Source organism: Camarhynchus parvulus, chromosome 4 (assembly GCF_901933205.1).
Source record: "Camarhynchus parvulus chromosome 4, STF_HiC, whole genome shotgun sequence".
NCBI classification, from domain to species: domain Eukaryota; kingdom Metazoa; phylum Chordata; class Aves; order Passeriformes; family Thraupidae; genus Camarhynchus; species Camarhynchus parvulus.
The window spans coordinates 29162755-29183311 of NC_044574.1; the positions used below are offsets into that span (position 1 = coordinate 29162755).

General features: G+C 38.2%; 1 protein-coding gene across 1 annotated transcript in view; it reads left to right on the plus strand.

Moving 5' to 3' along the window:
- The first annotated feature begins 17581 nt into the window (after positions 1 to 17581).
- Positions 17582 to 20557, plus strand: part of TUSC3 (tumor suppressor candidate 3) — a 104908-nt gene continuing 101932 nt past the window's right edge. Inside the window, exon 1 of the mRNA XM_030948007.1 lies at positions 17582 to 17728. Within this exon, the coding sequence (XP_030803867.1) occupies positions 17600 to 17728 (129 nt within the window). The 5' untranslated portion in view covers positions 17582 to 17599. The remainder of the gene's footprint in view (positions 17729 to 20557) is intronic.

The following is a 20557-nucleotide window of genomic DNA, read 5'->3' on the forward strand; positions in this document are numbered from 1 at the left end:
AGCAAGGGGATTGATGGTTCATGAGAACTTACAGGTTAGAGTGGGGCCTGTGAATGACCTAAATGCTGTGGAATAAGGAGTACAGATTATGCTGGTTTTGGCTGAGATAGAGTTAATTTTCTTCATAGTTACTGGTATAGCGCTGTGTTTTGGATTTGTGATCAAAACGGTTTTGGTAACACAGGGATATTTTATTGTTTGCTGAATGGGGATGAACAGTGTCAAGGCCTTTTCTGCTTCTCATGTTGCTCTGCCAGGCAGCAGGCTGGGAGTGCCCAAGAAGCTGAACCCAGACGATGAAAGGGATCTCCAGTACCCCAGGATACCATGTTTAGCAAAAAAAAAAAAGCTGGGGGAAGATGGAGGAAGGAGAGATGTAACTTGGAGTTATAATATTTGTACTGTCAAGAGACTGTTACATGTGATAAAGTGCTGCTTTCCTTGGAATGAATAAATATCTGCCTGCTGAAGTGGATTAATTCCTTATTTTACTTTTCTCGGCACACAGCTTTTGCTTTAGTTATTAAACTGTCTCTATCTCAACCCACAGCTTTTCTCACTTTTGCATTTCTGATTCTCTCTCCATCTCACTGGGATGGGGAAGATGAGCAAGCAGCTGTGTGGTACTGCGTTGCCTATGGGGGCTAACCCAAAAAAACACAGTTAGAGAAGCAATGACAACAGCAGCATTGAGTAGGAACAATACTGTGAAAGGTTTAAAAAATAATTACTTTATTTTTAAGAATATAATAAGCCATTTCAAGTAGTGAACAAGTTGTATTATATATCCAGCAAAAATTCTATATTTGACATAATTAGAAACCTGTGTTAGTAGGGTTGTTTAGATTAAACAGTCACAGTTTGTATTTCTGCAAATGTTGAAGAAACCTTTCCTTGGTAGCACCATGCTGTCATAGGACTGAGTGAGAAAATCAAAACCTGGAGTGCCGAGAAACCTCTGATTGTCTTATCTAGAAATGCAAAAACTAAGGATAAAAATGGAAGAAAGAGAAAAAAAGCAAAAAAAAAAAAGGGCTTAATTCTAGGAGGAATATCTTCACTGGAAAAGTTTTGTAACTTGCCATAAAAGTCAGGTGAAGCAAACAAAAGCCTACTTGAGACTGAAACTTTGTCACCTCCAGGGAAGCTCTTATGTAATTTTGAGAATATAAAGGATTTATTGGGCAACAGTATTTAAGAGAAGAAGGTGTTTAGCAGACTGACAACCTATCCTTGTAAAGAAAGAGTTTTCCCCATTCAGCTTCACTTGAGTTATCAAAGATGTTAGTCAATGAGTACCTATGTCCTGACCTCAAAAGTGGAGATATTTGTGTTCTTTTGTGTTCTGCCACTAACAACCCCGGTCTGTGCAAAGTCCTGTCTAAAGATGTTTTAAACAAGGTGGTGGCTGAACATATTTTCACCCAGGCAGTCATATGAAAAGACTTATCAAAGCTTGTCTGCACAGAGGTGTTAGTATACAGCATTCAGGGCTGTCATTTACAATACTAACTACTTGATACTACATCCACATGTTGGCACTCACAGTGACCATTAGTTACTTACAAGCTTGTATAGATTTAAAGCTCCCCTGCCCCGGATGTATGAGCCAGCAGGTGAAGGCAGACAGCTCTGCCTATGCTGTCTGAAAGCAAAGAGCAAGGTAATAGAGACACTCCAGTTGAAAGGCTCATTTCTGGATGCAGTGGTCAGGTTTGTTTTAGTTTTTCTACTTAATGCAACAGATTAGTAAACTACACTTCATCTAGAAGTGAGTTTAGTACTCCAGGCATCCCTTGCTCGGATCACTTCTCTGATTCATGTTATAGTATTTGTCTGCCTTCAGTAGACGTTCTGGGTATGCAGCCTAGGAACAAACAATAATGATTTTGCTAGAGAAACTATAAACTCATAACCTAACTAATTGAAATTAACTTCACATTAATCTTAAAAGGATTACCTTGTCATATTTGGAGATGTAAACTAAAAAAATATTTTTTCTTTTCTAGGGCTTGTTTTAGAAAATTAGTGAAGTATTTGTATGATCAGTAAGCCATTAAAAGCATTGCTTTCCCTATCATGATCCTTGTAAGAAGGATAAAAAAAATTTCATTTTATCATTAACCAATTATAGTATATACCATAGTAACCATAAAAGAAAGGAGTTATACAAAGTCTTATTTAATTACACACATTATTACATTTTTATTCAGATAGAATTACGTCAAAATTATTATTTCTATTGTGCCTACATAAAGGGAAAATTCAATATAGTACTAAAGTTTGGGCAGTTAGAGGACAGTATTAAACAGCTGTAAAGCAATCTTTTAGATGTCTTTCAAGATTATTTTTATCTTATTCAGTTGCATTTGACATGTGCTTCTTGCAGTGTGCATTCAAAGAAATCAATCTATTGGTTTTAGAGGAGAAAACAAGTTATTTCCATTTTAGCTTCTGTAATATGCCAACAATTGAACCATCACAGTGTGTGTACTTTGTTTCACAAGCAATGGTGTAAAGTCCTGAGTCAGAAGTATCTTTATTAATGTAGAAATAAGGATTATACAGATTTTACAGTGAAGACTTGACAACCAGAATCAGTCTTGTTAGGGTCCCAGCATGCTCACTAGTAATTACAGTGATCATTGTGATCATTTCTTAAGAGCTACAACTCCTTTTGCCACTGGCAAGTACTTTCAAAGATGCTGTTAAACCAGGAAGAATAGCTTTCTTGCAAAAAAAAGATATATATTATCTCACAAAGGGCCATACTGTACCTAGAAATTATGCAGATGTATGCAGAGAGAAAGGGGAATCAACTTTTTCTTTTCATCCAGAGCCTGTGAGGCTTGAATAAGGACATTGTCTAATTGTAGCCTTTGGACTTGGTGGATCACAGGGATTTCTCCTTTTCTACATTTCAAGAATTGTGAGACTGCTCCAAAAGTGAAGTAAGAGAAGTAAAATGCTTCTTGTAAGCCACCTATGTCAACTTGAAATATGTAGAGGAGAGAACATAGGTGATGCACTTTGGAGATCAATTACCCGAGCAGCATTCAACTGCCTTGGCTTTATGGTTAAATACAATTAAGAAGGTACCTTGTATGCAAATTATCAAAACAGACTTGATTTACTCATTTGCCCTTGAGGTATTGCTGAGAAAAAACCCAAGTTAATAGTAATTACCTCTAGAAACAAACTAAGCAATGTCTCAACTTATTTCCAAGGGCACATTCCTTCCATCAGTTTCTGAACTGTGAAGTCTTTAAGCTTAGTCATTAACATGTAATTTAGATATTGATTGTGAGCCCTTTAATTCTGGTCATGAGGCGTCTCATCAAAATCTACTTATGAAGTCTTGCACTTCCTTCTGATATTGAAATGTTCTGGACCTCACCATACAGACACAGGAATACCCATTTATCATGTGCACTTTTAAATAATTCCTCTAAAAATTGTCAGCTTGTGCTTTAAACTTGCATACATTAAATACTTCAGTGAAATGTTTTAAAAGTCATTCAAATAAACTCAGTTCCTGTTAAAGGCATTATGTAACATACATCCTCAATAAGGAATACTACATTCTTGCCTTTGTGTTTTGTTTTGGAGATACTGACACTGCAATTTTTAAAATTTCCTTTTTCTGTACAGGACTTCTTAACTAGATGGCTACCAGTTCTATCCTTCATTCTGGATTATGGTGATGTAGCAATTAATAGTTGCTAAAAATATACCCACCAGCTAAGATATTTTTGTGTGCCTGGATGCTCCAACTTTAAATCAGACAAATCTATTAATGAAAAATCTTTTTCTAGGTATTGTGACTTAAGACCACCTGAGGTTTTAGGTTCAGCCATAAAGAAAAATATTAACATATGATTTTTGACTTTGTTAATTTCTTGCTCTAGTTCTTTTCTCTGCAAAGTATAGTGCCTTCTATTAATAGAATTAACCTTTATTCCTTAAGAAAATATGTAAATAAGCTTAAGATAGTTTTTCATTAATTACAATTGGAATCAAACCCACCTCAATTTTCTTACAATTGGCAAATATTTCCAGATATTCTTTCCTAGTCTATATGTACCAGCATTATAGGATAGTATGAGGTAAGATACCCATCAAGGTTTTATTGTCTACTACTACAAAAACAAACAAACAAACAAAAAACCAAACAAAAAAGGTGTTGCTAAGGATTTTAATTTTCTTATGGTTGATATGACTAAATCACACAAGTAGTTGGACCAATTCTTACATTTTAACACATAAATGAAAATTAGAGGCAGAAGAACAGCACAGAGTTGATTTGTCTAAGGAAGAAGAAGGACTGAAATTAATATGCAGCCCTTAAATTAAGGTTTTGGACAGTTTAGACTGATTACCATTGATTAGTTTGGCATGTTCTTGTGGTGAAGGGTACATAACATGGTGAGTTAGGTGGGAGCCAGGCATTGCTGATGCCACTGTCCTGATGCAGAAGACCTGTCCACACTGTAGTACAATCACTCATAATCTGTTAAGTATTTCTGGGCTCTCCAATAACTGCATGAAGTTCTTTTCCAAAGGACTTGGCAGTTTATATACACCTTTAAATTCTTCTGCTGAAAAAAGTGCTCTAACAGGTGGGATGTCCATAAGGAGCAGGAGCAACCACATCACTAAACAGAATATCTGTGCTAAAACCTCACCTACTGGTTATCTGCTTGGTCACTTGATGAAGAAAAGCAGTGAATTGCTCTTGTTTGGACAGAAGCAGAACTATATTTTCCTGTGTTGATCTATTGCTGCTCAGATTTTGTCCCCACCACATCAAGACTCCCAACTTAATATGTATAGCATTGTTTGAGTTGATTACACTACATGAATTAAGTAGCTTTGTTTGCAATAATGCTCTACTCAGACATCTGATTGTAGAGTTCAAGTCCCAAAGAAGAAAATGCATATTATTAGCATCTACTAATGAAACTAATTATTAGCGTCTACCTGAAACACACTAGTGAATGTAAATGTGGTTCTTCTTTGTAGTTTTGATACTTTATATTCATACAGGTAATTTTTTACTTGTGTATAAGGCCAGAAGGGAGAATTATGTCATCTGCTGTGACCTTATGTATGATATCTGCCACTGAATTTCAGCCAGTTGATGTCAACTGTTTATTTTTTAAAAGGACATTTGGTCTGGCACCAAAAATCAACAGTTAGATTCTGTCTCTTTCCATCATTTTGAGTCAGTACACAAACATCTTTCTTTCAAAGAATTCATGTCCTCTTTCTACCTTGGCTGTGTCTGGATTCTAGTTATTATGGTTCATTAAAGCTTTTCTTTGCTAAAATAGAAAGATCTTTGATGCCAGGTATCTGCTTCTCAAGGAAATACTTATGCATCGTGTCAAACCACACTTCAATCTTCTTTTTGACATGCTAAACAGATTAAGTTTTTAAGTCTCTTCCTCCAAGGCATTTTCTCAGCACTCAGTGATTTTTGATTCTTTCCTCTGCCTTCTCCAATTTGTTAAACATGAAAAGCAGTAGAATATGCAGTGTTCCAACAATGCAGTCAGACACATCACCCTGAGAGATTAAGTCCCCACTTCTTTGTTTACAGCCAAGGATCAGGTTATGCTGAGGTTACTGTGAAATATTTTTCTCTTGTAAATCCTTTTCAGGATTCCCCTGGCCATGACCGAGGATCGAAATTATTTTTTATAGATGCATAAAACATTGTGCTCTTGAATATCTTGCGCCTGCTATGTGATCTAAGTGATTCAACAAGATTGTTGATAACAGATAGTAACAAAACAGTCTCCAAGTTTTGTCAGCAGTATGTCAAGGGAGTTTTTTTGTGCTAGAACAGTAACAAAAATGCCCAATAGTAGCATTTAGCTGCTCTCAGCTGAGAACCACCAGAAGTATTCTGATTTGATGACTCTTTATTATTCTGATACATGGGATGTAGCTGTTCTAGATCTACATCGTTAAAGCTACTTAAATTGTTCAACATGCAATTGTATAAAAAAACTCTCAAAAGACCAAATTTATTAGATTTACAATTACCTTTATTCACCTAAAACAATTCCATTAAAAGCTGAATATAATCCATGTAGATACATAATATCCCCAAGAATTAAAAACCACAGACATTTTGATGAAGTTTGGAACTGCTGTCATTGTCACTTGCCTTGACGTCACTAGGACATTTAAAATGTTATGGTTGTCATCCCACTTTTTTTAATATGCATCTTCGGGATGAAAATTGGCTGGTTTTCTTTCCTTGTACCTTCTTACCAACAGTTTCTGAACACAGAAAAACACAGTGTTGCTTTTTTTCTCTTGCATTATGTTCTATATTGCAATATTTCAACAATCAGGAAATTTTTTTTAAAACTTATCAACAAAACCAATGTACAAATGTAGCATATGTGTGCCTGTATCACCATTAATGTGTTCAAGAAGTAACTAAATAGATTTAGAAAGCAGCTGGTTGCGCTTTCTTTTGGGGTTTTTTTGGGTTTTTTTTTTTTCATTTTTAATGTGAAACATTCAAATAAAAACATATCAAGGCATTACTGGGATTTCAAATTGAAGCAAGCATACAAATTGGGAAATACCAACAGAAAAGCCTCATGCATAGCATTGTTTGCAGAATCCCGACACATTGAAATTTAGATTACATAGCACTAAATTGTATTAAAAGTCTGTAGTAAAGACATATTCCCCCATCAGAATCTCAGTCTCATCCAAATTCTGTTCAATTATCACACAGGTAATGAAGAAACAAACCCACACCATGATGCAAAAGATACGTGTCTATGTGGATGATAATAGGTACACAGCTAAAATATGTTGCCTTGTCAATGCGTTATTTTTGATTAATTACTCTGACTTCCTTAAAGCAGAGGTGGCAATGGTCTCATTGCCCCCTCTCACTTCCATTCATTGGTGTCAGTGGCGCCAATGAATGGAAGTGCCTGCACTGCTCTGTGTACCTGGAACTGCATCATGTACATTATCCAGAAGCAGATAATCCTAGAAGTATTTGCACCACAAGAAGAATCAGTGGGAGTCATTGTAAATCCCATAGCATTGGAAATCCCGTGGAATCACCTGGATAAATAAAATGGCCACAGAGGAATTGATGAAGAGCTGATCTCATAACAACACATTACCTCTTTTGGAAGAAGTGCTAACATAAAATAGATCAAGTTACTTCTAGCCTTAATCCCACAAGTAGGAGTGGATGAGCAGTCCATGGCAGTTCTGCCAAAGACCTTGATTTGGCAGAAGAAAATAGTTCTGCACATCCTCTGTGAGTGACTGACAGGATAGGGTGGTGGCAATGAAGCAGTGGAAATGGTCTTGGCCCAACATTACCAAGGAGAAGGATTAGGACCCAAGGTGCAACACAGCTAGAAAGCAGACCACCCTTGGCGCTAGGTCAAAACTCTCAGCCTCAGCTTTGCGTGTAGGTCATGCACATGGTGTGAACCCAAGTGCTACTGTGTGGTTACTGTTAGTAATCTTACACTTGGTTGGCATAGCGGCATTTGCAGTTCAAAGCATCACAGAAAGCTGGAATAGCAATTCTTCCTCACTTGAAGTTTTATTAACCAAGTAGGCAAAGCAACCATGCAGCTGCCTGGCTGTGGTGGTTTAACTGGGACACTGACCTTAGAGGGTAAGTGACAGTAGTCATCAACTGATGTGCAACATGATCACAGAGAAAAAGAAAAAAAAAGAAACTGGAAAAATAAAAATAGCTCCATTATTAGCGACATAACTAAGAGGTGAAGAACATATTTGCAGAGGGCACAGAAGTTTGCCATTTTTCTGATCCCTTGTCGCTTCCTAAGCCAACCAAGTGGGCTTTGCTCTCTGAAAACAAGAAATAACAATCAGGGAGGATATATAAACATAGCAATTAGGAGTTGAAAACTAAACAAAAGTAAGTGGGGAGAAAACCTTCCAGAGCAGAAGTTTTACACTCTCTGAGAGTCTGATCTCAGAGGTCAATTGATCAAAAAGGAAATAGTGCTATATTTGTCGTGAGTAACTTGGTATTATGTAAAGATTACAATCTAACACAATTTTTTTAAAATCCACTGTCATGTATGGTAAAACAAGCAAACTGAAAACCAAACCCAACAAACAAAACAAACAGTAAACAAACAAAAAATTCACTTTAATTTAATCACCTGCAAGAAAAAAAATAATAAGCACAGTAAAAACACTTCCTAAATCCATTATGTGTAGCTAGTCAGCTAAGATCATGTGTATGTGGGGGTTTTGTATCCAGCATTGGAATATCTGAAAGATATTAACTTGTAAGCGTTGTCCAAGTTGCTACTAGTGAGGAGCACTCATACACATTCCTTTTTTCTTGCATATACATTTAGACTTGTTAAAGGTCAGAATTTCTACTTCAAACTAATTTGAGAATAATTTAAGAGACTAATACTCTGTCTAAAGAAAAAGAAAAATACAGCATTCAGATCTGGAAAAGTCTTTAGGATCAGTATTTTATCTTGCTCCTCCATTCCCAGCAAGCATGGGAATGACATTTTAAAGGCTATTTCTGAATCTGACCATCCAACTGCTTGTACTGTAGTAAGTTGCTGAGACTTAGTAAGTAACATGTCAAAGTTACCTGTCAAAAGCAGTAAGATCATAAGTGCCCCTGTTCTTTCCCAAGAAGGAGTCCAAACTACCCAGCTGAACCTGAAGGTTCAGGCAGAAATGAGTCTTTCCAACACAAGTGCTTATTGTATTTTTAATAATGAAAGGAAAATTGTGAGTCTGTTACTAATACTGTGTAGGTGGAAGAATTTTCCAGAACATACAATCAGTGGCATTATTGACTCTATCTTTCAGGAGTGTCATGGGGGAGGGCAAAAAGGTGGGAGGAAGATGAATTTGAACACTCAGAGCATAACATGCAAAGTACTCACAACTTTATTTAAGTCAAGACTATTTAGTAGCATAGAGGAGAATTCAAACTCTGAAAATAGACTCTGAAATCTTCATTAACCATATGTTAAGGGAATTAAAAAGCTAAATCTTCAGCTTTCTCTTAAATAATTGCTGTTTCCTGGTATTGCTGATACCATATTATGTGACTACTGTGGTAGAGGGTTGTAACTGTAGCAGATACATTATGGTTAAATAGGAACAGGTGATTTTGATGTTGGAGGCTTAATTGCCATCAGGCTGAAATTGTTTTCCCAGAATCTTAGGAGACGCTCAGCAAAGCCTACAATATTAAGATGCTTACATCCCACAGAACTGCCATAAGGACATTTGCAGCAACTTTACACGTTCCACGGGAAATTCAATGCAATTATTTTTTACTTAAAGAGCATGTTTTTATATGTTAAAAGTAGTGCTGCAGTTCAAAAGTTGCAGGTATTATTTTTTTTTAGTAGTAATAAGCACAGAATTCTGGGTAAAATATCCATCTTAACCTGCATCATTCAGGTGTGACACTGTCACAAATACACTCTTCAATTTAAGGCAGGCATAATAATGGTAGAGTTTCAAGAATGAATGGTTTGAGATTGATTTACCCAACAGTGAAATAATGTGCAATATGCATGTCACAAATATTATGTCAGCATAATTAAATTGGAAAATTTAATTAATCTAGCATCTCAAGTAAATTTGTGTGGATAATGTTAATTTACACCTGTCCAATTTAAATGTAACAACAGCCTACTAAATAGGGATAGTAAACAATTTGCCTCTTGCATTGGGTTAAAGCTCTTTGGAGAGCTAGGCTCACAGATTTACCTCAATATCCTTTCATGCTGCTGCTAATTCATCTGTAACAGGTGTGATTCATTGAAATATTAGTGAAGAGGAAATGCTTCAGTGTGGATTTTGTCAAGATGATCAGAGAAATATACATGAACTTTACTGAATGGGATACAGCATGGTGCTCTACTTGCTCTGTCTGCAGTCTAAGACAAGAATGGATGGGATCAAGATCTTGAAATTTAAATACTTAAAATGTTTAAAAATTTATGTGCCTTTCATTACACATATGAAGTAAGTTAACTCCTCATACAGTTAGGGACAAAATAGTTGGTTTAGACGGAAATGAATATGTACAATGTTTCATATGTATCCACTCTGGTAGGGACAGGCTGTAACAAATTAAGATATTATTAATTTTTTTATTATGCTTTAGCTATACTCCCAGCTTCACATAGAGAAGGCTTCCTACTTAGTTTGCTAGTGTATGGAGATATTTTTTGCAATCTTTAACTTTCTAAGGGATGGCAGTTTTGTTGTTGGTTAGGAAAGGACCTGAAGTTCACTGCAATTATTTTTCAGATCCCTTACGCTTTATAACTTTCCTGTTACTTCCAGAACAAAAACGTGTAATTATTGACAGTTAAAATTTTAAAAAGCAGATTAAACCAACCACTTAATAGAAAACCAGAGCAGGTGAGAGTATGTTAGGTTGGGTATGTCTGATATTCTCAAAACCTATGGATTCCAAGCTTCTTTGCAGGAAAGTGTCTGTTGCCCAGTATATGGAACAGAAGTAATGAAAAGCAAATGCTTGCTCCCATTGAAACAGAACACAGTGTTGAAGCATTCAACTTATAAGACAAACCTTGATAATGATTTCAGATGAGACCCCATCAGAACTGAATTCAGCTTTCTCAGTCTTTTCAAACTTGCCATGCAGACAGATAGCACAGTTCAGCATAATGAGCTTGGGGTTTTTAAGTGAGACATAATTATAGTGTAAACATATTAAAATAGGACTGAATATTATAAAATAACCAAAGCAGTTCTGCTATTCTGTGGGCAAAATAAGCATTTGGGTGCCACTTTCCACATTTCAGCACAACTTTTAGTTGCACTAATACAATTTCCAGTATTCCCTAGGACATCACCGCCTTAACATTTTATTTACATGGTCTGTTATTTCTACAAACCTTCTAACTTCTTGTACCTAGTGCCTCTTAACAGTACACCCTTCTTTTGACTGATGTGTCCTTTAGGTTTTTACTCATATACATGTGTGCTGGAAACAGAAGCAGTATCAGCCAAGTCAAGGTCCAAGACCAGTCAAGGTCCCTATCCTACCGTCTTTATATTTTCTAAGGCAAACCCATTTTACCTGTTTACAATGGGAGTCCAACTGTCTCTGGACAGAAGCATGCCTGAAACTCAGCTTCTGAATAATATGGGTGAGGCTTTGAAATTGATTTAATTTAAAGTGCCTTGCTTTAAAAAGCACCCTTGACTTGCACCTTGTTGGAGGTAGAAGGTCTAGTGTGAAGTGTATGTTCAGGCCTGTGCTTAGAATATAGTGCCATGTATTCACTGCAGGAACAGTTTAGTAATTTTACCCTGGATGTTTTTCTTCATAGAATGTTTTTCTTCTTGTTCTTGTCTTTTTTTGTTATATTTTTTGTTCATGATGATAAACTAGTAAGCTCTTCTGAAAGGTAATTCCCTGTTAGCTTTGCAGCTTCTATGCTAATCTCTTGTTAGCTTTGCTGCTGGTATTCCTGAAGCTGATTTGCATTTCCTAATCCAGAGCTGAATCTCTTTGCTCTGGCTACTTACATTTATATGGATATGTATTAAATAATTAGCTGAAAGATTGTCCCCATAGAACCTAACACAGACTGAAGACATTTTGTGTAAGCTGATGTTTAAATGGCTTTCAAACCAAGTATGTTTTTTTTTTCTGATTTATCTTTTCATCTGGGAACAGACAAACCATGGTGAGGCAGTTGTGCCTCTGCAGCCCATGGAAATTCATGGTGGAGCAGAGACCCACCTGCAGCCTCTGGAGGGCCCCTTGCCAGAGCAGGTAGATGCCCAAAGAGGCAAGATCCTGGCAGGATCTGTGGGCCAATGGAGAGAGGAGCCTGTAGTTGAGCAGGTTTGCTGGCAGGAACTCGTGACCACATGGGAGGGACCCATACTGGAGCACTTTGTGAACAACTGCAGACGGTGGGAAGGATTGACGTTGGAGAAGTTGGTGGAAGATGGTCTCCCATGGGAAGGTCCCTGTGCTGAAGCGGGGGAATAGTGTGAGAGGTCCTCCTCCTGGGGAGGAAGGAGCAGCAGAGACAACGTGGGATGATCTGACTGCAGCCCTCATTCCCTGTGCCCCTGTGACACTGGAGGGAAGAGGCAGAGAATTCAGAAGTGAAGTTGAGCCCAGGAAGAAAGGAGAGATGGCAAAGAAGTATTTTTAAGAGCTGGTTTTATTTCTCATTACCGTACTCTGATTGAATTGGTGATAAATGGAACTAATTTCCATAAGTCTGTTTTGCCTGCGGCAGGAACTGGTGAATGATCTCTTCCTGCCCTTATTTTGACCCATATTTGCTATAGCTGCGGAGGGCAATGACAGCGGCATCCAGCCAAGGTCAACCCACCAAAAGTTTAAAATGCTTTATATTTTCAACCTGGATATGTTCTTACTCTACAATGCTGATTTGGCTCTCCTAAGTGTCTTTTCAAAAAACATTGTCCAAAAAGGTCAACAGACCTTAACAGACCTCCTGATACTTGAGGTAGGAACAGTTCAGTAACATAGACAGCAGATTGTTTATTGGACTAGCTATAAATTACACTTCTTATATATATCCATGTGTACTAGAAAATATGGTACTGATGGAGAATATAATTTGTGATGACTAGATTAATTAGACTGCTGGGATTAATTTTTCAAGATACTCTATCCTTTTCATGCTTATAAACCCTAAATTGTGATTAAACCATCATATTAATACAGAGCTAAAGAACACTGGCATTTCTTATTTTTGAATACCACCTAACTGGGAGAGATGATTCAATTTAAGATTCCCATTAAAGCACTTAATAAAGAGTGCCATTTTTTTCCCTTTGCTGTGATAATGGTAAAACAAGCATGACATGATAGGTATCTTAAGTATACATCCACGTAAAAGTTTAAACCATTAAATATAATATATATCCTAAGAACATTCTTTTTAAGCTTAGATTGCTGGTTTAGTTTCCCGACTATATGGATTATTCTAATCTCTATGCGTCTGTTTATCCAAGATAACATGCAATGCATTAATCATAATATTATGAAAACAATTTATGAACAAAGCAAAAGGAAAGTTTAAAAACCAAAAAAAAGTTTCAAATGTATGGAGTGTTGGTGTAGATGTAAATTATTTAATGTTGAATATTCAAATCCAACTATTAATTCTCTGCCCGATATTTCTTGGATTCTTTGTTAAAGTCAGTGAAATAGGACGATAGAAATATTTACATCAGTAGAACTGTAAACACAAAAAAGAAGAATACTAATACTAAATGTAATGAAAAAAACGTGGTGAAGTTGGTATGAGCTTTTGTAGTCAATCTGGCTTCATAGTACTTATCTTTTATATGAGGGGTATAAAGCATGCTATTAAATTTATTTGCAAAAGCAAACACAGTGGGCCTTGTTGAAACTACTATAGCTGTATTCCCTAGGAAGAGATTGGTGTATCTTGTTCAGGAACAAAACATTATGACTAAAACTGTTAGTCTGGTTTCAATTTAGGATGGTATTTTTCAGTATTACCAGCCTGGGCGACTGTTCCCTTTTTATTATTTTTTTAACATTTAAAATTATTTTTTCTTTTTTCCCCTTTTTCTTTTCCTTTTTTCTTTCTTCTCTTCCCCCACCCCCAAAAAATGGAGGCGTGAAATAGGTCACTCCATAAAGTGATAAGCTGAGATGGCTGACAGGTAGCTAGACAGTTTTATCTTATTTATGGAGAGTAAACAAAGCTCAGAACAGAAATCAGCAACTGCTACACTACTGCCAACCATTTGCATGAGCAGTTTTTTTCCAATGGCATGCATCAAAATCTGTGCAATGCCAAAACCCTAGAGCCTCAATATCCTGAAAAGCACATCTGTGAGAAGTAATAGTCCTATTAACGACAGCAATTGATTAATGGCACCTTGCCTCTCTGGGAGGCAGCTTCACTCAGCAACTCATAAGTTTTGTTTTGCACGCTTCATCTTCAACAGCAGAAAGAGATTATATAACTCAGCACACCACCCTTCAGACCTGAATTGGATGTGTAGCGGCTCATTGGGTAGGAAGAGATCAATGGGGCTTGAATGAAAAAGGGCTCTCTGAAGGTTGACGGCTGAAAGCCAAAAGAGGATATCTTTAAATTTTATTGTAAGAGAAAATCCATTTTTCAACATTAAAGTTTGCAACTTCTGACTTGTGACTTAAATGACCATATAAAAGTAGTAAAAGATTTTCCTTAAGAAACTGTGTTTGTCCAGAAGTTTGTAATATATTCTCTTGAGGAAGCCCTTACTACCACCTTTGACACTTTGCCTGTATTATCACCTACATGCCACACCTATCTCCTTAAAAGCAGGATTATACTAACTTGGATCAGTCTGCAAGCCTGTTATCGCTACAAATTTCAGATGCAGGAATTAGAACAGAAGTCTGAATTTCTCGCAAAAAGTTCTGACACCTTATTTATTTTGATCCCAGGCCATGGGAATGAAATTCATCCTTTTTTTTATATATCCTTGCAGTCTTAATGAAAAGCATAAAAATATTTTAGCATCGTTAGTTTTAAGGAAACACAAAAGCATTCCCAGAGCTAATATGGTTTATCATAGTTCAGTAAAATGATCAAACTGTATCATTTCATGTCAGTCAAATGTTAACTTGTATTTGACAAATACAACTCCTCTTCCCATGAAGCTGCAGCATATAAACTTCATGTGACATTTCTCTCATTGGGCCAGGCTGCTACTGTATGTAAATATTCCATAGATGGGCTTCATAAAAATCAAAACACCTGAATAAGTTTGTTGTTTTGGAGCTTGTAATGCTGTACTGCTTTAAAAAAAATTTGTAGGGTTGTAGGAATTTTTTCCAGTTAAATCTGGAAAATAATGATACCTGACAATCAGAACAGAAACTTTTTTTTATATGTCTGTATATGGCTAACCCTAATTCCTTTAAGACTTCCGTCAGGACTTGATGGGCTATAACAAAGGTCAGATTTAAATTTAAGGTGACTGCTTGAAAAGAAAATAAATGCTGGCTTGAGTTCCATCTATAAACCTTTGGATCTTTATATTAAACTGATTCTTTTCACTCATGAATCAATAACTAAATATTCTTATTAAAAACAAAAAGGTATGCACGCAAGATAGGAATAACTAATTTTCAAAGTATTATTAAAATGCTTTTAATCAATTCATGATTTTTTTTTTTTTTCTCCTAGGGAAGTGTAAGGCTAATGTTTCCCCTTCATGCAGCTATCTTCAGTCTTTAAAAATTTTTAAATGTTTCTGGATTGCAAGGTCTGATCTGAGTTAGTGATCTGTTGACTTGTCATGTTCATGTTAGCTGCTTCTCACTTCATTCTCCCTAGCCAAGCTTCACAACGCTCCTTGTCTCCAGAGCCACATATCAGGCACCTGCTTACTACAGCACCTTCTTTTCATTTGCTGTTGTTTTAGGTTCCCTCTCTCCATTGTCTGCTCCTGAACTCATCCTGTCTCTGCTGTCTGAGCCTCACACTGCTTTTGTTTTTGCTCTGATAACCCCTCTAGGCAACTCCCACAGCTCTTCTCTGGTTATTCTATTACACCTTAGGAGGGATCCTGTGATACCAAGAAAGGCAGTCTTCCAACCTCACAGGAGGCTTAACACATCTCACAGGAAAATTTAAGTTCACAAGACATGCATGGATAACATTTTTTCTTTTTAAGCCTTTAGAAGACTTTTACCCAAACTCTGCTTCCCTTGTTGTCCCAAGGTCCTTTGCACTGCATTTGCATTTCAGCACCCAAAAATGTTATATTCTCTAAGGTAAGAGCATCCATTCCTCTCATTACTCTGTTAACAGAGCTAACTCTCAAGAACAATAACACAGCAAATGTAAACCAGTCAGATGTCATGTAATCCTTCACATTAATCACATTCACCTTCTCTAGCACTGCACTTCTTTCCAGGCTTATACTCCTTCCTCTTTATATGAACCTCTGAACAGAAAAGAAATAAACCAAAACTGTCCATGTTGCTGTTTCCTGCTTAAGGTATGGACTTCAGGTGATCGAGAATTGAGGTTATTGATTAAAAATAAGTGTAAGAAATTTGAAAGTTAGAGTTGAGTTGTGTCAAATGGACGTTGTAGTCTTTTCAAGGAATGAAGAACTTCCAGTCATTTTCATGTTCTCAGTAGTTTTAATGCCCTTTTCATACAGTGACAATGTGAAGGGTCCACAGTTTATTAGGCTCAGGAGGACACTAAGAGCTTTTCAAACAAGGTTCCAGTGAAATCACCTTCTGGATTTAGCAAGAGTGGCCTGAGATTTTCTAATGGGATGTCATTCTTTAGCACAGTAATTAACATATGCCTCTCTCGATCCAGTGTAAAGTTTCCACTGAATTTTTATCTCCTACCTAAATAAAGACAAGGAAAAAAGGTGTTTTTAAAAACACACAGATCAGATCAATATATATATCCTGTCTCTTTGGAGCAGAGGTCTTAGAAATCTCTGTAATCCAATGTCATGGTTGAATACCATTTTATGGTTGTTATTATTGCCCAATAGTAGTCAGAATCTGATGGATGTGGACAACAAATAGCCTGATCTCTATTGAAATTATTGTTTGGTAGATTATTTGAATACATTCTACTATTCCTAGGGATACATGTAACTTCTGAAAGACACCTTGCAAATAAAACTGAAGAGAGAAAAATGGCCTATTTAATTTTTTAACTGCTTGGTGCTCAGATGCCAGCTGTGTCATCAGACTAGCATCTGATATTATGGTAATACCACCTAAAAATTCTCTGTCCAAAAAAAGGAGATACTTTAAAATATGTTCCTGGGGCCTCAGCTTTCTATTTCATTGTGGTGTTCTATTATAAAAGGCACAAAACTTTCTAGTGATACAGCAAGATCTCCAAAGAAATGAATAGTTCTGCTTTCTGAGTCTTCAGCACAGCTGTGTGTAAGTAACTAATGTAGCACAGAGTGTACTTGGAATTCTAGGGGAAAAAAGAGAAGTATGTGCTCATTAATTTAACATTACCTATCCTGTGCACTGCAGTGTGCACTTTCAAGAAATGCACAATCACTGATTTGAGGACTGTATCATGAATCAGAATATCAATTCAGACCTGCACAGTTAATGCTCTGGGAATTAAATTCGAATTAATTGTATTAGCATATTGCACTAATACTATTTTCTGCAAAGCTGGCTTTGTGCGTGCCTAATGAAATCTGAAAAGTGTATGTGCATAAACATACAAGAAAGAAGTCATTATAGTTCGGGTCGGGTTTTGGTGGGGGTTTTTGGTGCTTTGTCTTGTTTTGTTTTACAGTCTCCATGCAGGATTGCACGATGCGCTGCGGGCAGCCGGGGGCAGCAGTGAAGCTGAGCCCGGGCGGGCGGAACCGCAGCGCTGCCCGGGGCAGGCGGGCAGCCGAGCCGAGCCTGCCCGCAGTGCCCGCAGAACTACATTTCCCAGGCGGCGGCGCGCCGCGGGGCGCTGCGATTGGCCGGGCGCGGGCCGGCTCAGAGTGGCGGTGCGGCAGGTGCCGCCGGCGGGGGCGGAACATGGCGCTGGGTGCTGGGGCAGCGCGGCCGCTGCCGCACCTGCCGGCCGGGGGCTGCCTCCCCCTGCGGCTGCTGCTGCTGCTGCTCCTCCTCTGCGGACAGCTCGGGGGAGGACAGAAAAAGAAGGAGGTAGAGACGTTCGCTTCTTTCGCCATCGCGCCCGGCCGGGGGTGCCCTGTCGCGCTGCCTCCCTCTCCGGAGTCCCCGTGTCCATGTCCGCCTGGCGCCCCCCGCGCTCCGCCGGACCCGCTCCCTCCCCGGCCCCGAGCGGGGCGCCGGTGGGGCGGGAGGCGCCGGGCAGGCGGTGCCCCTGCCCTGCCCTGCCCTGCCCCTCTCGGGAGGTGATGGCCGGCGGCGGCGTTTCCAGGGCAGCGGCAGCGCCGGGAGCAGCGCCGGGATGGCCGTGCCCAGCGTGCTGTCCGTGCCCGGGCCCGTGCCCTGCGCTGCCCTGGGCCTTGAAATGGCCGGTGCTGAGCAAAGGGGGCACGGGCTGGGCCGCCCTCCTGCGCCGGGATCCGCTGGGCTGGGCTGCGGTGGGCCAGCCAGGCGGGCCAAGGAGCCCGCGGGAGGTGGAAGTTAAACCCGTGTTTGTGGTGCCAAGGGAATGAAATGCCCGGAGATAATAAAGAGCATCAAAGAGATGGCAGCAGGTGTGCGTGTGAGTGCAGGTCTAGGTGATGGTGCCTCTTCGAGCTGTCCTCTCGGTAAGAGAGACGTGGAGGAAGGAGCAGTTTTAATTCAGATTCATATCAACAGCTTATCTTCCCCAACTTCTGTATTTAAATAGGGAAGTGTGTAAAAACGTGTACTGTACATACTTGCCTTTTCCAGATTTCAGTGCTGCTAGAGCTGCCTACACTCTTCTTCCTAGGTTGCCCTAGATTTCAGGCCAGACTTTTGCTTACCAAGTGTTAGGCCAGTAGTCTCTACAGTGTCACTATAGCTTCATTTATGGGAGGAGTTAGCTTTTAACCAAACTATGGAGTTTTTACAGCTGATTCTTTCTCTGAGCTAGCAGCTCAGACAAAGAGAAGGATGGTCCAAATTTTAGGGTTTTGCTTGTTTTGTTTTTCTTTAAAGAACTATGTAGGTTATTAAGGCTTACAAGCCAAAGATGTAAAACAACAGGGATGTCTTTCCACTGATGTCCAGTGACAAGAATGGAAGGAATGACTTAAATCTACTTCAGGAGGAGTTCAAATGTGATATTAGTGAAGAGATCCTAACCGAGAGAGTGGTTGGGCACACAATAAGGTATCCATGGAAGTAGTCATTGCCCCAAACCTGTAGGTGTTCAGGAGTCATATGGACAATGTTTTTCAGCATATGGTTTGACTTTTGATTGCCCTGTGTGAAGTTGGGAGATGGACTCAGTGTCCCTTCCAACTCACAATGTTCTGTGATTTTACAAGGCCAAAGTTAGTATGTAAAAATCTTATTTAAGTATTTAAATAATGGTGTGACACTGGTCTTACCAAGATAAGTAATCTGATCATTGAAATAAATCCCTTGGGCATCATTGTAAAAAATGAACACCTTCACTCTAAGCATTCATTGTCTTTTCCACTCTTTCTGGAATGAGTAAGCAGTAAATGTGGTGCCCTTCTGCTACTCTAATTAACTTCTTTTCAAAACTTTAACTTATTAGGTTTCCTTTATAAAATGTGTTTAATGTTTGACACTTGATTCTCTCTTGCTGTGATGTGCTGGCACTGCAACTTTTGTTGACACTTTCATGTGGAGTGCCAGCTGTGCTACCAAGATAGCTGAAATAATCTTTCTGTTAAGTGAGATCATTTTCCTAACAAGTAAATAACGGCAAATTAAAATGGACATGTACAACTACTTTTTAGAAAGTTTCTCAGTCCTACTGTGGAGGTGGTACATAAAAGGATGAAAAAATTTGTTTGTTTGTCCACCTATTTGGTATTACAGTTCAAGCAGGTATTTCTCCTCTGTAAAGCTTGTTATTCAGTGTTTTCCTTTCTAACTGATTTAAACAAACACATCCCAGTCTTCTGGATCTTTTTGCTGCCATTTTTCATTTAATATTTTGCTTTTAAGGCAATGGACTGCTCATACAGACAAACCCTTGGCTTTATGTAGACCTAGACATAGTATCTATGACTGGATCTTTACAGAAACTCTTACAATATTATAAGTTCTTGCTTCACTTTAAATGCAAGCTTAAAATAAAGTGTAACTTGTTTTTCTTTCAGGGTTTTATACACTGTATTCTTCTGTGTTGTATATGTTAGAGCTAAAATCTCACTCTTCTTGCCCCATAACCTTCATGTTAAAAGCTGTAGTAGTTTACCCAATGCATATAATGAGGAAAACATCTGTATGTGAAAAATGAAACTTGTACTTACAGTAAGTAGTTTGGAAGTAACGTTTTAAAACTGTTCTGAGGAAAATTATGTGAATTGAAAGAGTGCAGGATATTATGCTGTGGGACACTGCTGTTCACACCACTGTCCAGAAGCACAGTGGTAACAGGTAAAGGTGGTGGAAGTTAAATGTGTTACGTGAACTGAAGATGTTCTATACAAAGACTGGTAAGATTGACACAGCTTTTTTTTAGGAAGTTGGAAAAATGGTTGAACGCGCACTGAATTGTTTCAAAGTGAACACCGCAAGAGAAAAGCTAATGTAGTGGGGTTGAAATGTGTGTCTCATGAGATAAAATTATCTCACATCTCAGTTTTCTACTTTCTGTGTGCTGTGTGTGTGTTTGTTGACATGGTTGTCCAAAAAGAGAGGTAAAGGACCAGAGAGAAGAAACTACTTTCCCAATCAAAATTAAAAAAAAAAAAATTGATTACTTGAAAAGTACTTCAAGATTACAAGAACTTGAGATGTTGGACTTAAGTCTTAAGGAAGGAAAACATTCTTGGTGGAGACAATGATTTTATTTTTTTATTAATTTATCTTTTAAAGTGTTGACTACATAGAAAA